General features: G+C 38.7%; 1 protein-coding gene across 5 annotated transcripts in view; it reads left to right on the top strand.

Annotated features, from left to right (window-relative positions):
* Positions 1-14319, top strand: part of LOC311302846 (obscurin) — a 78005-nt gene extending 63686 nt beyond the window's left edge. For 4 of the 5 annotated variants that reach the window (XM_084428932.1, XM_084428933.1, XM_084428934.1 and 1 more), the window contains 11 exons: positions 38-328; positions 628-882; positions 1223-1507; positions 2877-3131; positions 5369-5635; positions 5835-5936; positions 7261-7317; positions 11424-11477; positions 11708-11776; positions 13529-13576; positions 13727-14319. In XM_084428932.1, the coding sequence (XP_084285058.1) occupies positions 38-328; positions 628-882; positions 1223-1507; positions 2877-3131; positions 5369-5635; positions 5835-5936; positions 7261-7317; positions 11424-11477; positions 11708-11776; positions 13529-13576; positions 13727-13734 (1691 nt within the window). In that variant the 3' untranslated portion in view covers positions 13735-14319. The remainder of the gene's footprint in view (positions 1-37; positions 329-627; positions 883-1222; positions 1508-2876; positions 3132-5368; positions 5636-5834; positions 5937-7260; positions 7318-11423; positions 11478-11707; positions 11777-13528; positions 13577-13726) is intronic. The other variant, XM_084428935.1, reaches the window with a different exon arrangement.
* Positions 14320-17368: the final 3049 nt, after the last annotated feature.

Genomic DNA, 17368 nt, shown 5'->3' with positions numbered 1-17368 from the left:
CAGTTCTCTTACATTATTGTGGTGTTTGTATTTGCAGAGCCGCCTCGACCAAAACTGTCAATAGAATCTGAATGGAAACAATTTTACCCAAATGAAAAAGTGACTCTGAAGTGTTCAATTGATGAAGATGCAAATGAATGGGACTATGAATGGTTTAAAGATGGACATCGGCTTCCAGGTGATGGAGACATTTCCATTTCAGGAAAAACACTCTCAATCAGCTCAGCAAAAGAGAGTCATTCAGGACAGTATACCTGCAGAGGAAAACATCGTGCGAGAACGCCAGTGACTACAGGACAAACAGAAGCTTTGCAACTTCGTATTTATGGTAAAATTACTTAAGATATTTTATGATTAATAGATATGATCGAAATTGACAGTCACCCAAAAGAGATCAGTGAAGAAGTTTTATTTTATGCTGATTTTCATTTGCATTGGCTTGTATCAGTGTTCATGTCAGCATATGCAGTTTCCTGTCTACTCTTCTTGACAGTGTCCAGACACTATTAGCAGTATGAGTCAGTTCGTTTAGTCTTGGATTATGAAGAATAACAAGCATATACAACTCAAAGCATTTATTGCTTGAAAATAGTTCATTATTACTAATTCTACCCCTGTGATTCTCAGATAACACACCAAAACCAGACATCAGGAAAGATCAGTGGTTTGAGCCCTTCTACACTGGGGAGAAAATCCAGCTTGGTTGTAATATGCCTGGTGATGGATGGAAGTATGACTGGTATAAAGACTCAAAACTATTGATCACAGATCCAACCTTCACTATCAACTCAGCATCTCCCTCTAACACTAGTGTCTATCACTGCACAGCAAAGAGAGGAGACTTCCCAGTGGATAGTGAGACTCTACAAGTGCGAGTTGAAGGTGAGTACAAAATGTACCTCTTTATAGTCATTTCTATTATGGAATATTCTTCCCATTGTTCATTCATTGAGTTTACAATGCCTCAGTAAAGTTCCCAGAAAATTAATGAACTGATTAAATTCAGACCTATAACTTGAACACAATGTAAGTCGCTTTGGAAGCATCTGCCAAATATGTAAAAGAAATGACATGGAATCAAGAGAGTTAAATAAGTATTTTAGACTAAACAATTTTATAACCAAGAAACTGAGCTTCTGGCTATAAGTATAATTTTCATTCACTTTTCCACATCAATTGTTCATTACTGTTGTTTTTTTGTTTGTTTTTTTTTTCTGTGCAGACCCGCCTCAACCAGAACTGTCAATAGAGTCTGAATGGAAAACATTTTACCCAAATGAAAAAGTGACTCTGAAGTGTTCAATCAGTTCTAATGAATGGGGCTATGAATGGTTTAGAAACGGAGCTCGGCTTTCAGGTAACAGGGAAATTTCCTTTCCTGGAAACACACTCTCAATCAGCTCAGCAAAAGCGAGTCATTCAGGACAGTATACCTGCAGAGGAAAACATCTGAAGAGAAAGCCAGTGACTACAGGACAAACAGAAGCTTTGGAACTTGATATTCATGGTAAAACTACTTAAGATATTTTATGATTAATAGATATGAACGAAATTGACAGGCACCCAAAAGAGTTTAACGAAGAAGCTGTTTATATTTTAAGATGTTTTCGCATTGGCCTGTATCAATGTACAGTGGTTTACATTTGCTGTTTCCTGTCTACTCTAGACAACAGGTTTCAGAGCTCAGACACTATTAGCAGTGTCCAAATTTGTCAGTAGAATCTCAATGGAAATCATGTTTGTTTGTTTTTTTGGGGGATTGTATACTTGAAGAGAAAAACATGGAAATAAAAATGTAAAAGTCATAAATTAACTAAATTCAGATAGTGACAGAGAAAGAGGTCAATGAGGATTTTGTTCTGCTTTCTATTCACTCAAACAATTATTTAGGTCTGTGGATTACACAGTTTTAACACAAACTAACACACTTGATGCATATTTGTCAGTTATACATGAGTGAAACAAGAAATAATGAGATTTGTGCAATAGTTCTAATCAACCAAATGTTTAAAATACATAACCAGGTTTATATATTTATCTTTGATTCTTGCTTGTTCCAAAGCCATATTCGAACCCTGTTTATACTCATGACATTTATTTTTATACAATTTATACAGTTAACAGATTTAGGTTGATTATAAAGAATTTTAATTAAAGGGATAGTTCACCCAAACATGAAAATTCTGTCATTAATTACTCACCTTAATGTCGTTCCAAACCCGTAAGACTTTTGTTCATTTCGCCAAGGTAGTAAAGACATCATTAAAATAATCCATGTGACTCCAGTGGTTTAATCTCAGTTTTTTGAAGCGATGCAAGTGTTTTGCTTGCACAAAAAAAAAAAACCCCATAATTTACCATTTTATTTACAAAATATTAATCCCCAGCATGTGTTCACACTAGAGCCTGCTCTTGTCAACATAAGCATGCGTCGTAGTGAACGCTTGCACCGCTTCGTAAAATTGAGGTTAAATTGAGTGACATGGATTACTTTAAGGATGTCTTCACTAACTTTCTGGACCTTGAATGTGGTAGTTGCATAGCTGTCAATGGATGGACAAAAATATTAAATTAAAATATATCTTAATTTGTGTTCTGAAGATGAATGAAAGTCTTACGAGTTTGGAACGACATGAGGGTGAGTAATTAATGACAGAATACAATTTTTTGTATGAACTATCCCTTTAATACATTATGTATTGTAAATAAATAAACTTCTTTACTGTTGCACCTTTGTATTTTAGAGGGGAAAGTGAATTTCAGTTGGAAATTCAGTTCATATTCTCAGATCACTTAGAATAACAAACATACTCAAGGCAGTTATTGTTTGAAGGTGGTTTATTATTTCTTTTTTATTTAATCTCTGTTGTTCCTAGATAACACATCAAAACCAGACATCAGCAAAGATCAGTGGTTTGATTTCTTCTACACTGGGGAGAAAATCCAGCTTGGTTGTAACATGCCTGGTGATGGATGGAAGTATGACTGGTATAAAGACTCAAACCCCTTGATCTCACATCCAAATCACACCATCAACTCAGCATCTCTCTCTGACACTGGTGACTATCACTGCACAGCAAAGAGAGGAGACTTCCCAGTGGATAGTGAGATTCTACAAGTGCGAGTTCAAGGTAAGTTAGTCTCCTGTGCCCATATAAACTGCCTCTTGTGGCCATTTATTTTATAGAATATAACCATGGCAAAGCACTCAATGAAATGAAAATATGTAGTTAGTGACAGTTCAACCCAAAACGTGAAAATTCTATCAGCATTTACTCACCCTCATGTTGTTCCTCTACGACTTTCTTTCTTTTGTGGAACAAAGAAGATATTTTGAAGAATGTACTTAATTTTATCCATACTATGAAAGTCAATGCGGTCTAATGTTGTTTTGGACCCCACTGACTTTCAAAATATCTTATTTTATGTTCCACAGAAGAAAGAAAGGTTCGGATGTTGAGTTAATGAGGACATAATCTTCATTTATGGGTGAACTATCTCTTTAAGTGTAGTTTACTGCATGATGTGCTTTGAACATATATGATATGAATTAAGTATTGATTTCACAAGTAAGTGCATTTTAGATAAAGTAGTTACTAAAACTAGTATCACTGCTGTTTACGTCCATCCTCGAGCTCATGTTAAGCTAGCCATGGCAAAGCTACATGATGCCATCTGTAACCACCCAGAGAGCATTTTTATTAAGCCTCTCATCGGCAGAACAAAACCACGGATCAAGACAGTGCAGACCTGGACTGAGGAGGTTTCTCACACATCTTCAACGTGTCGTTACAGCAAGCCACTGTCCCCACCTGTCTAAAAACGGCAATTGCTCTCATCCCCCGTGATTATGAAATGCTTTGAGAGACTGTTTTTGTCCCACATTAAAGCATATATCCCTCCTGACCTCTACAAACACCAGTTCGCATATAGGATTAAAAGATCCACAGACGACGCTATTTTAATTCCACTGTTCGCAGCTCTAACACACTTGGAAAACCCCAACAATTACATCAGGATGGTGTTTTTGGATTATAGTTCTGCGTTTAAAACCACCAATCCAATAAAACTGGTCAACAAACTGCAAACACTGGGTCTGGGAGCCCTTCTCTGCCACTGGATTAAAAACTTTCTCACTGATAGACTCCAGCACGTCAGGTTTGGCCACCACTGCTCTTCCCCCATCACTCTCAGCACCGGGGTCCCCCAAGGCTGTGTTCTTAGTCCACCACTCTACTCTCGGTTCACACACGACTACACCTCCTCCCGCTATTCCAATACCCTCATTAAATTTGCAGATGACACAACCATGGTGGGACTCATAACCTGCAATAATGAAACTGCCTTCAGAGAGGAGTTCCAGACATTACCTACAAGGACAGGACCCACCACTCTACTCTCGGTTCACACACGACTACACCTCCTCCCACTATTCCAATACCCTCATTAAATTTGCAGATGACACAACCATAGTGGGACTCATAACCTGCAATAATGAAACTGCCTTCAGAGAGGAGTTCCAGACATTACCTACAAGGACAATGGCCTCATCCTTAACACAACAAAAAAAATAGAAAAAAATTCATAATAGACTTCAGGAGAAGCAAAAAACATCCCACAATGGTCTGTGTATCAATGGAAAGGAGGTGGAGAGAGTCTCAAGTTTTGGGGAGTGTACATTACTGAGGAAGCCACCTCCATCATTAAGAAAGCCCAGCAGAGACTGTTCTTCCTGAGAACTCTGAGATGCATCAGGCTTCCCAAGAGACTGCTGATCAGCTTTGACCACTGCACAATAGAAAGTATTCTAACATATTGCTGTACTATGTGGTATTCCAGCTGCACTGCTGCGGACACAAAAGGGGGTTGTGAGACAACTGAAAGGATTGTCGGTTCCCCCCTCCCAATCCTGTGTGACATCCATTCAAACCATCTCCTCACACGGGCCACAAACATCCAGCAGGACCCCTCACACCCCGGAACCCCCTTTTTTACCAATCTTCCCTCATGCAGACTGAGAACTGCTTTTTTTCCAGAGCTGTTACCACATCAATACCACCAACACCCAGCCCCCTATACACATGCACACAACAAACACACATATACGCTGATAAAGCTGTAACTATAGGGTTTAATACAAAAACAGACTCTGTGCAATAATGACTTCCATGGGTAAAAATGTGTCTTAATGTTAAAATGGACCAATGACCTCTGTGCAATAGCTTTTGTGTTTCATCCCCCCGCCCCCCCCCCCCCCCCCCCCCCTCTATATTTTTATATTTCAATATTTTTTAGAGTTTTTTTTATTTATAATATGACATATTTTATAACAAAGTAATAATAAAATAATATTTTGTTTTGTTCTAAGCTCGTCCACCTGCAGTTCTGAGTCTGGAGACTGAATTGAGCGACATCATGTCTGGGAATATCCTGACCCTCAGATGTAACGTCTCAGACGGCAGACAGTGGAGCTACGCCTGGTTCGAGAACGGACAGAAGCTCAATGGGTCGTCAGATATGTTCAAAGTGACAGCAACTGATGAAACTATTAAAAGTGAATTCAAGTGCAACGGAATAAGGACAGAGAGACCACTGTACTCTGCTCTGAGTGAGGGCTTCACAGCCAATAATATTAGTGAGTAATGCAAATATTTATTTTTAAACTTCTTTCATGTGAATGATTTGTGGATTGGAACAATGTCAAGTTATCATCAAGATTTTCAAGATCATACATTTAGATTCAAAATGAGGGGGAAAAACATTGAGATAAGTATTCTGTTACCATGACAGACATTTAACTTGATTAACTTTTTTCATTTCCCTCATTTTTACAGTATTAAAAAGAAAGATTCTGCTGGCCATCTCAGGATGTGTCATCTGCTGTATTGTAATCCTGATCATTGGATGCCTCGTTCTGAGAATCACCCGTAAACCAGGTACAAACAGAAAACAATTCATTGCAATTCCACACACAAAAAAGTGCACTTCAAATACCAGATGATGCACTTAAAGGGATAGTTCACTTTGAAATTAATTTTTGATATGTTTTAGCTTACCTCAAGGGCATCCAAGATGTAGGTGTCTTTGTTTCCGCAGTAGTTTCAATTTTGATATTTTTAGGTCAAACCGTTCTTGTCTGTCAGTCATATAATGCAGGTCGATGGTCACTGTCTCAAAACACAAGCACAGAGTCCAAATTAAAACAATTCCCCATCGTCCAAATGAAACAATTCCCCATCATAAGTACACATTGATGGCCTAAGACACGAAACGAGCGGTTTGTGTGAGAAAACGAACAGTATTTATATCGTTGTTATCTCTTGAAAACAGCACACGTCCAAATGATCTGACGGCGTGGGCGGGTATAGATATATACATAGATGTCGCCTTGGCTACGGTTTCGTTCCAATGAACTGCAGTAGCGAAGGCGACATCTAGTGTATACATCTATACCCGCCAGCGGGCGGGTATAGATATATACACTAGATGTCGCTTGGCTACGGTTTCGTTCCAATGAACTGCAGTAGCCAAGGCGACATCTATGTATATATCTATACCCGCCCGCGCCGTCAGATCATTTGGACGTGTGCTGTTTTCAAGAGATAACAACGATATAAATACTGTTCGTTTTCTCACACAAACCGCTCGTTTCGTGTCTTAGGCCATCAATGTGTACTTATGATGGGGAATTGTTTCATTTGGACGATGGGGAATTGTTTTAATTTGGACTCTGTGCTTGTGTTTTGAGACAGTGACCATCGACCTGCATTATATGACTGACAGACAAGAACGGTTTGACCTAAAAATATAAAAATTGAAACTACTGCGGAAACAAAGACACCTACATCTTGGATGCCCTTGAGGTAAGCTAAAACATATCAAAAATTAATTTCAAAGTGAACTATCCCTTTAATTAACTGAGAAAATAAAGTGGGGAATTTTGGACACTTCATGCACTGTCGCAGCTTTAATTACGTAACGGAGGGGGAGGCACTATCAGACTCTAAAACATGACATGGTTGAGTATATAGTGCATTAGTACATAGTATATAATATGGAGTTCCCTTTGTGTCTTTTTAAGGAAACTCCATAGTATAAGTGCATAGTGTATAGGGCATCATTTAGAACGAAACTTGCATTTATTTGATCAACAAAACAGTAAAAACTGTAACATCTAGCTTCTCTGTTTTTAATTATATTAGTAACATTTTACATTTAATAACTTCTTACAAAACTTTTGTTTCTTATCATTATCTTTAGAGAAAAAAGAAACAGTACAAGATGACTTGTTTTTCTCAATGGCAGACTCCAAGAACCGTAAGTTATGGGTACCAAATGTCCCCACAAGTATAGTTATACCAACTCTGACCTTGTGGGGACATTTTTGGTCCCTAAATCATTATGTCTATGAAAAGTCACCATAAAACATGAAAACATAACGTGTGTGGGTGTGTGTGTGTGTGTGTGTGTGTGTGTGTGTGTGTGTGTGTGTGTGTGTGTGTGTGTGTGTGTGTGTGTGTGGCCTGGTAAACCCTACATTATGGGGACAAAATGTCCCAACAAAGATGACAATATCTGACATTTTTTGGGCCCCATGAGGAAAACAGCTTATAAATCATACTAAGTGATGTTTTTTTTGAAAATGTAAAAATGTTGAAATGTTTCCTGTGATGGGTAGGTTTATTGGTAGAGTTATTGTAAATTAATATAATATACAGTTTGTTCAGTATAAAAACCAAAATGTCTATGGAAAGTCCCCATAAAACATCTCGGGTTACAACTTTAAACCTTGTTCCCTGAGAAGGGAACACGACTCGGCGTGCAAGCATCTAAAGCACGTGTGAAACTAGTCATTGGTGCTGCGTCATGACGTAACGTGACGTAGCATGCACCTGCTGAATGTCGGCACACAATAGAGTTAGCTTCTGATAGGTCGAAGTAAGTTGCTCTCAGGTAGTGTTGTCACGATACCAAAATTATTGTTTCGATACCGATACCAAGTCAAGTATTGCGATTTCGATACTTTTTCGATACTTTTCCTGAAAAGGTAGAAACACTCTCAAATATCATTGCTGTGCTTTATTTTAAAACCGGGACAACATTCTAATCATATAACACACTAATAAATGAACATATGACCAGCAGATATATTAAACATTTGAACAAAATATGAAATATAAAAATATAAAAAATAAGAGCATAATGACATTCAAGGTAATTTTTTTTATAAATTTAGCAGCATTATCTCATTTATCATAAGAAACAAAAGAGCTTTATCTTGATTCTGAACTTTGAATAAAAATATGAACAGCGATTATATTAAACAATGTTTAATATTGGTAACATATGATAAGCCTCATTGGTGATATATTTGACATGTGGGGAGAGAGTTGTGGAAGGCCTATACTTCATGTTAAACATAAATATATAGCAGCAAAGACAACGTCGGCAGTGTTGACGGCAAAATAGGTTACAGAATAATTCGTTCTGTATTAAGAGGTGCAATATTTGAAAATCGATAATATTTCTTTAAATTACATTTATATTGTATTTATGTCAAAACTTTCAAACATCAAAATGTCATTTATTAATATGTATTCGTGTCAAAATGACATAGAAACATCTTTTCCTATTCTATTTTGCCTGGGAACACTTGAAAAATAGGCGTCGGTTCTATTTCTAACATGCACGCGTTTTCCGTGTGTCTCGAGCTGCGCCCAGACGCGTGTGTCACGCACGCAGGCAGTTAACATGGGAGCCGAAATAAAAACGGACACGACACGCAGCCAGTGTGTCGCCGGCCTTACAAATCTGGAACGCGGTCATTCTTAGAAGTATCGATACTAATAAATTAAGGAATCGTGACGTTTTTAATTTCCGATTTACTTTTGAAGTATCGGTGCACCGTGCAACAGAGCAAGGTAGGCAACGTACTTCCATATGTCACTCCTCGCGTCATCTTTTTCTACGAGTCGTGGACCACTTGTGCTCGCACATGCAGCCATCTCGCTGTAGTGTTTTGTCACATGACACTGACAGCGGCAGGTTCTTTGCTGCGTGCGTCAGGAAAAAAACACAGACGTCCATGATAGGGAGGCGTTTTTTTTTTTTTTTTTTAAGTATCGATACTGATAAATTTAGGTATCGTGACGTTTTTAATTTCCGAGTATCGCGATACTTTTGAAGTATCGGTACACCGTGCAACACTACTCTCAGGCATACGGAGGTGTGACAAGGAAACACAGCATCTCGTTCCCTTCTCAGGAAACAAAGGTTACAGTCGTAACCCGAGACGTTCCCTTTCGAGGGAACTCGGACTGCGTCATGTGGCAACACTTTGGGGAACGAAATACCTACTAGGCCACACCGACTAATGCCTGTCCTAGTGTGAAACTGTCTAGGCTCAGCTTAGGACTAGAGCACCTTTGTGCCCGGTATAGAAGGAAGGCACAGACTGGAAAATCTCAAAAGTATGCAGGGTAGCCCAGCCCGCAGCATCACATATTCCTTGCAGGGAATAGAAGATGCCATGCTTCCAGTAGAATGAGTCCTTATGGCCAGAGGTGAAGGCATACCACGCACCCAGTAGGCCAAGGAAATTGCCTGAAAAATCCAGTTACTGGTTGTTTTTTTGCACTATGCACTAACAATTGGTCTGACTTCCTGAAGTCGTTCTTGTTCTGCCGACACATGCGGTGGAAGGCCTGCAAGAATGCACACTCCTTTTGAACTGCTTATCACTCGCCATTTTCACTTTCTTATTTTTCACTTTTATATATACACTCACCTAAAGGATTATTAGGAATACCTGTTCAATTTCTCATTAATGCAATTATCTAATCAACCAATCACATGGCAGTTGCTTCAATGCATTTAGGGGTGTGGTCCTGGTCAAGACAATCTCCTGAACTCCAAACTGAATGTCAGAATGGGAAAGAAAGGTGATTTAAGCAATTTTGAGCGTGGCATGGTTGTTGGTGTCAGACGGGCCGGTCTGAGTATTTCACAATCTACTCAGTTACTGGGATTTTCACGCACAACCATTTCTAGGGTTTACAAAGAATGGTGTGTGAAAAGGGAAAAACATCCAGTATGCGGCAGTCCTGTTGGCGAAAATGCCTTGTTGATGCTAGAGGTCAGAGGAGAATGGGCCGACTGATTCAAGCTGATAGAAGAGCAACTTTGACTGAAATAACCACTCGTTACAACCGAGGTATGCAGCAAAGCATTTGTGAAGCCACAACACGCACAACCTTGAGGCAGATGGGCTACAACAGCAGAAGACCCCACCGGGTACCACTCATCTCCACTACAAATAGGAAAAAGAGGCTACAATTTGCACGAGCTCACCAAAATTGGACAGTTGAAGACTGGAAAAATGTTGCCTGGTCTGATGAGTCTCGATTTCTGTTGAGACATTCAGATGGTAGAGTCAGAATTTGGCGTAAACAGAATGAGAACATGGATCCATCATGCCTTGTTACCACTGTGCAGGCTGGTGGTGGTGGTGTAATGGTGTGGGGGATGTTTTCTTGGCACACTTTAGGCCCCTTAGTGCCAATTGGGCATCGTTTAAATGCCACGGCCTACCTGAGCATTGTTTCTGACCATGTCCATCCCTTTATGACCACCATGTACCCATCCTCTGATGGCTACTTCCAGCAGGATAATGCACCATGTCACAAAGCTCGAATCATTTCAAATTGGTTTCTTGAACATGACAATGAGTTCACTGTACTAAAATGGCCCCCACAGTCACCAGATCTCAACCCAATAGAGCATCTTTGGGATGTGGTGGAACGGGAGCTTCGTGCCCTGGATGTGCATCCCACAAATCTCCATCAACTGCAAGATGCTATCCTATCAATATGGGCCAACATTTCTAAAGAATGCTTTCAGCACCTTGTTGAATCAATGCCATGTAGAATTAAGGCAGTTCTGAAGGCGAAAGGGGGTCAAACACAGTATTAGTATGGTGTTCCTAATAATCCTTTAGGTGAGTGTATACTCCTGACTGTTGGACGCACAACTCCAAATAGACAGACAGTTTCAACATAGAGCAGTTGCTGAAGAACAGAAGCTAACTCTGTTGTATGCCGGTGACTTTTATATCTTCCGCATTGTGACGTACCGTCATGACGCAGCACCAATAAAGCTTGGATTAGTTTCACAATTGCTTCAGACACTTGCACACCGACACTTGTTCCCCAAAGTTTCGGCATTCATTGCAACGCAAGTTCCCTCAAAAGGTGTGTGTGTGTGTGTGTGTGTGTGTGTGTGTGTGTGTGTGTGTGTGTGTGTGTGTGTGTGTGTGTGTGTGTGTGTGTGTGTGTGTGTGTGTGTGTGTGTGTGTGTGTGTGTGTGTGTGTGTGTGTGAAATGTATCCACATTTACATTTTTATGGGTCTTTAATTACTCTGCAGAAACAGCTTCACCCTTGGAGGAGTACATGGACAACAGTCCCACAGAGATGGAAGGTATGTGCCTTTAACTGTGTTTGGCTGACATAACAATCAAAAACACAGTCATGTACTCAAAAATGGTACTATTTCATGTCCCAAGCCTTTGTGATAATTTTATATGAAAAACCATTAGTGACTCAACAAGTAAAGTTTTCTGCCATTTTGCATGAATTTGCTTGTATTGCCAGAATTATGATTTTGGATTTTGTAAACTAAATCACTACACTCTCTCCAATATCATTCAGAGTGTGAGGAAAAAGAAGAACTGCTCATTGATCGTGTTTCAGACGTTAATGTGGATGTTGTGATTAAAGGTAAGACATATCTACTAATGTCTATCATATATCAACATAATATAACATAAATCAATCCTTTCAATTTTAGTACACTATAAATAGTAATTTAGGTGACCTTAAAAGTAAAAAAATAAAAAAAATGTATTGATTTAGTTAAACATTTTAAGTTCTGTTGGCATAATAATGTTGATCATTACATTAACTTACGGACATACATATTACTTATTAACTTAATTTAATATTGTGTGTAATTTAAACTTTTCATTCAAATTGTCCATAACTCAAAAAGATTGATACAAATTTCTGTTGTTGTTGAGCCAACACATTATTTTTTGAGTGTCCATTACACTCTTAAAGTGCCCACTCTTAAAGTGCCCCTGTTATGCTATTTTAAAGTTTCCTAATGTTGTTTTGGAGTCTCATAGAACAGGTTTACATGCATCAAAGGTCAAAAAACTGTTTAATTTCCTCATAATATACATTTGCACATCACCGCATTTTTCAGTGATTCTCAAACGACTCGTCAGATGAATCAATCTCTCTAAATCCCGCCTTTCCACGAGCTACTCTGCTCTGATTGGCCAGACAGCTCAGTCTGTTGTGATTGGTTTACCGCGTATAGCGCACACATCGAAAACAAAAACGCCCATTGCCATAACAATGTCAGCTCTGCTTGTCCTGAGGCTTCCTACACCGTACACTAAACACAACGAAAAATGACGTCGATTTTACCATATCAATGTGAGCGCGAGTCCGATGATGAAACACTGGAAGAACTAGTTATTCATCCAAGGACGCCTCGAGCAGGACGACTCGAGCAGGACTCAGTGTTTCTCAGTGATACACTACTCAGTTTGAAGTACATTATGAGATGTTCCAACTGTAATTCCTCACCATCAGCATTAACAAGTGCATGTCCATCAACAAACCGATTATTTTACTTGAACTCATTTATTTACAAGTATAGAGCAAATCTTGCTCCATGATTAATCTTTCCTCAAAGTAGTGAGAACGACAGACAATATGTATTAATAGACACAGTTATAGGTAATAGTGGCCCACAAACTGATTAGCAGAAGTATTTAAGACATGATAACGTGAGTTAGCCATTTAGCATGAGACCTACACAATATAAAACTCAAAACTAAGTATTTTGAACACCATCTTTCAAGAGCAAGCGGTTTGCGAATCCTACATTGAACTCCGAGATTTGAGAAGCAGTCGTCAGTGAAATAAAGGGAACACAGCAAAAGTTTAGGATTATACTGCTGTAATATCGAGGTAAAGATTAACTTTAACCACTGATTCTTCACACGCTCGTCCTTGGGCAGTGAAAAAAAAAACTGGCTTTACCTTCACATTGTAGAGCACAGCGTCTTCTCGACATGATGCTGTCCAGTATCCACAGGAATCAGCTGTTGGTTTGAGGTTCAAGTTTTCCCTGGTGTCTGCGCGCGCAATAAGTGGGTGGGCAATATGCTAATGTTTCGTCTTGACATCACAACAAAATGGCTTATGACTCGTTTGAAAAACAATTCATTTCATTGACTCAGTCGACTCTTACTTTTGAAAGACAATAACTTTATATGTGACCCTGGATCACAAAACCAGTCACATGTCGCATTTGTGGCAATAGCCAACAATACATTGTATGGGTCAAAATTATCCATACATCAATGGAAAGCTTATTTAGTCAGCTTCCGGGTGATGTATAAATCTCAATTTTAAAAAATGTACCCTTATGACTCTCACATTATTGTTTTCTTGAAGATGAGGACTCACCAGCAGCAGAACCTAATGGCCTGACATCATTTAAAGGTAGAGTTAAATTACACTATGTTTTGTGCTTTTTTTAACTGGGTCAAAAGTCATAGATTAACAATTCCAGACACTAGATAAACAAATTCAAGTATGATAAACCCATAAAAACCTGATTTTGAACTTATTGTCATGTTTCTACCTCTCCAGGACTCTGAACCATTATGTCAGCAATCAACATGACAATGGAGTTTCTATATTTGCACTGAGGCAGCTAAATGACATATGCTTATATTAAAAAAGATTGCATTAGCACGGCATTTTGTCTAGTCGCAGCTGCACTTTTGTATACTTTTAAAGGCTGAAAACCAGCTTGTGTACAGCTTGAGAAATGCAGAATCGAACTGCAGTGTTGTGGAGGCTGCATACTTCCTTAAATGAAGACAGTGATTGTAGGGGGAGACCAATAACGGACAGCAAGAAATTACAATTATTAGAAGAAATCAAAGTTATATCTGTTCCTAGTTTGATTCATTTGTTACTTGTGAATGCAAATATTACAACACGACACCATATTGATTGTAATACATCTAATGGATTATTTTGTTGAAGTGTATTTTTCGTATTTTCATATTAAATATAACAAAATATTTTTTCTACTGTATGAGTGTTACCTGCTTAAAAATATGTAGTTTAAGCATATTTCATTTGAGAAATTGTTTTTGTGTGTGCGTGTGTTTTGTGGTTTTAGTGTGTTAGTTCTGAATTTTTACATTTAAATAAACATGTAAGACTAACACAAAGTTAGACTTTCATTTGATCATCCAATCAACTGGTTTTCAAAAACCAAATACACTCATTTTCTGTGTACTGAAGTCAAAACTATGAGAATTGTATATAATAATACTACCCAAACGCCTTCACAATCTACTTGAGTACAACATCATGCAGTTACAGAAATAATAATAAAAATAACATCTATTCCTTTGAATTATTGCGATTAATACATCATCAATCGTTTTGTCTTATCCTGATTCATTATGGTATGCCATTATGGTAAGTGTTTATATTTTAAACATGATGTGATGGTTTTCGCCCGTGCATGTATCCTTATAAATAGATCAAAGTTGCTCCAGTGTTCTGTAATATTCAGTTCTTGTGAAAACTGTTCTAGTGGGTGGAGTAAACATGAATATTCATGAATTGTCCCCTATTGTGGGCGTGTCCTTGAGACAAAGCGCCAACAAGTGGAACTGAAAATATTAGTGCAAGCTCATCACAATTGTGGATTATTTCAAAAAGATAATGAAGTTTCAATGTTAATCATTAACTGCAACAGTTCACATTTTCCAAACAATGCATAGTTTGTGTAATATGATAAATCTTCAGAGCTGTTTGCCTGATTGAAAACAGACATTCAACATAGGTAAGGATGCTCTAGTCTAGGCTAATGCAGTTGTTTTGTCTTTGATGTATTTGACTTACTTTTCATTTGTGAGGCTTTACATTTTATTTGAATAGTTATACCTGAAATAAACATCTGCAAATGTATCTTTTCCCTGATAAAATGTATATAAGCTAACCTGGTGTGAATATACTATGTCATCCTTAATTTCTTGTTTATTTTGTATACATTATAGAAGTGCACAGATATATATATAGAGAGAGATTGTCAACACACTGCAGTATATTAACCGAATGATAACTACTAATCAAACTATTTAAATCAAATGTAAAGCAAACGCAGCAGAACTTGTAAAAAAACGAGAATCAAGATTTGCTTAGCTTTTCGAAGATGTGAGAACTAAGGGATTTGAAGTTATGTGGAAATGGTGTTTTATTACTCAGTAAGGAATTTTATTTAACAGATAAAAACGCCATATGTACCTGTCATGTAGACTGAAGAAGACTGTTGCAAAAATAACAAATAGATTTATTAAACAGGAATTTTACAACAAACATGAACACGAACAACAACCGACAACTGAGAGTGAACAGGGAAGAACTTAAATACATAGAGGAACCACACTAAATGACAAGCAGCAGTGAGAATAGTGTCCATTGAAACGAATGAGTGGCAGGAAACAAAGACAAATACATGACTAGTGAAAACAAAATTAAGGCCATTAAAATTAAACTATCCAAACAGAACCATGACATTATGCCCCATCCTGGAAGGCGCGACCTTGCTCCGTAACTGAAGGGGAGATGGTGGGGGCTTTGGATGCGGATGAGGAGATGCCGCAGGGCTGGAAAAACAGGTAAACAGACCGGGAGATGATGATGACCAGGGAGGAGCAAATGGGATGAATGGCCTGATGGATGAGACCCACAGCTCTGATGGGATGACAGCCCACGGTGGAGTCGACGGTGGGAGGAGCCACGGTGTAAAGGTGACCTCCGACATCCGGAGTTGTCTATTGTGAAGGGTCATATCATTATAGCGGTGTGCTGGAATTTATTTTCAAGGAAATACTGTGTCTATTAAGGAGTAAAGACACAGTAACGTCTTCATCTAGTCAGCTTGAGATCCTTTCCATTTAAACTGGTTTTATCTCTTAAGCCTAGTAGTGAACAGTGTTGCCAATGTCTCCTGCAACATCTCCTGGCTTGGGACAAAGTCCATTTAAAAAAATACAAAATAATCTCAAGTCATCTTAGGCCGTAGCAAAAGCAAAATATGCTACTGAGATTCTTTTAGCACATTCTGTTCCGCAGTTTAGATTTTACATTGTTCATTTGTAATTAAATAAATCAACTTTCAACGTCGACATTGCTCAGAGGCAGTGCAAGAAGGGACAGAGCAAACAGAGCCAGATCTTTAAAACACTGCTTCCCACTGCTGCCCTGCTGTAGATTGCCTGATATTAGCTGGGAGCCTATTCTGCACCTGCTTCTCTGCTTCCAGAAGACAGTCCCGGCATCTGTTCTTCATATTTGTTTCGACAGTGCTGTCAAGCTTTCAACCACACACATGGACAGATGATTGGATGTTTCGTTCAAATTGACAAAGGAGTTTGAAATCGGATGTGTCACGAACTGCTCCGAGACACAAAGGTTGAGGATCCAAATTGAACAGGGTAATCCAAAAACGTAATCCAAAGTACAGGCAGGGTCAAACACAGGCAGGCAGTCCGTCCATACAAACAAACAAATACAACAAGGCAGGGAACACGGGCAAAAGAGTAATCCACAGAACAGGCAAGAAATCCAAAACCAAGAGAAATAAAAAATAAAACCAGGGAGAATGCTAGGAATTGCAGCATAACACTAAACAAGACTTCACAGAAAACCAGGCTTATATGGGGTGAGCTAAACAAGATAATGACACAGGTAATTGGATGAAGAGTCCGGGCAGTGAGTTATGGGAAATGTAGTTTGTGATGGAATGACAATAGTCTGATGTGGAGTGCCCTCTGGTGGCCCTCAAGGGCACTCCAGCTGGTGACCGTTACAGGATGGAGGAATGGCGCTGAGTGTGATTACTCTTGTAAAAATTACTTGTAGGCAGTCCAGAATTTTGAATGCATTCCCATTTTCGAGTTGGAACAATTTGTTGACTCTTGAAAACTCTTGTAAGATGGGCATGAGAAACTCCAGGTAGAGTTTGTTCAAAGGATCACAGTACATTTGGTGGAGTACTTTTGCAGCATAGCATCGTTTTGGATCTTTGCACAGCTGGAAATGTAACTTCACCTCTTCCCATTGCTCTAGTACACAAACACAGCAGTCATGGAGAGCCATCTAGTGCCTGAAAGCTGCACTAGCATTAGTATAAATTGAGTTTTTCCTTCCAACCATGACACTACAGCCATCGATTCTGATGCCTATGCACTTCTTGAAGTCAAGTCT

The sequence above is a fragment of the Rutilus rutilus genome, assembly GCF_951802725.1.
Source record: "Rutilus rutilus genome assembly, chromosome: 13".
In the NCBI taxonomy this organism is placed as follows: domain Eukaryota; kingdom Metazoa; phylum Chordata; class Actinopteri; order Cypriniformes; family Leuciscidae; genus Rutilus; species Rutilus rutilus.
The sequence above is the reverse complement of the archived record's forward strand: the minus strand, read 5'-3'. Positions and strand labels throughout refer to the sequence as shown.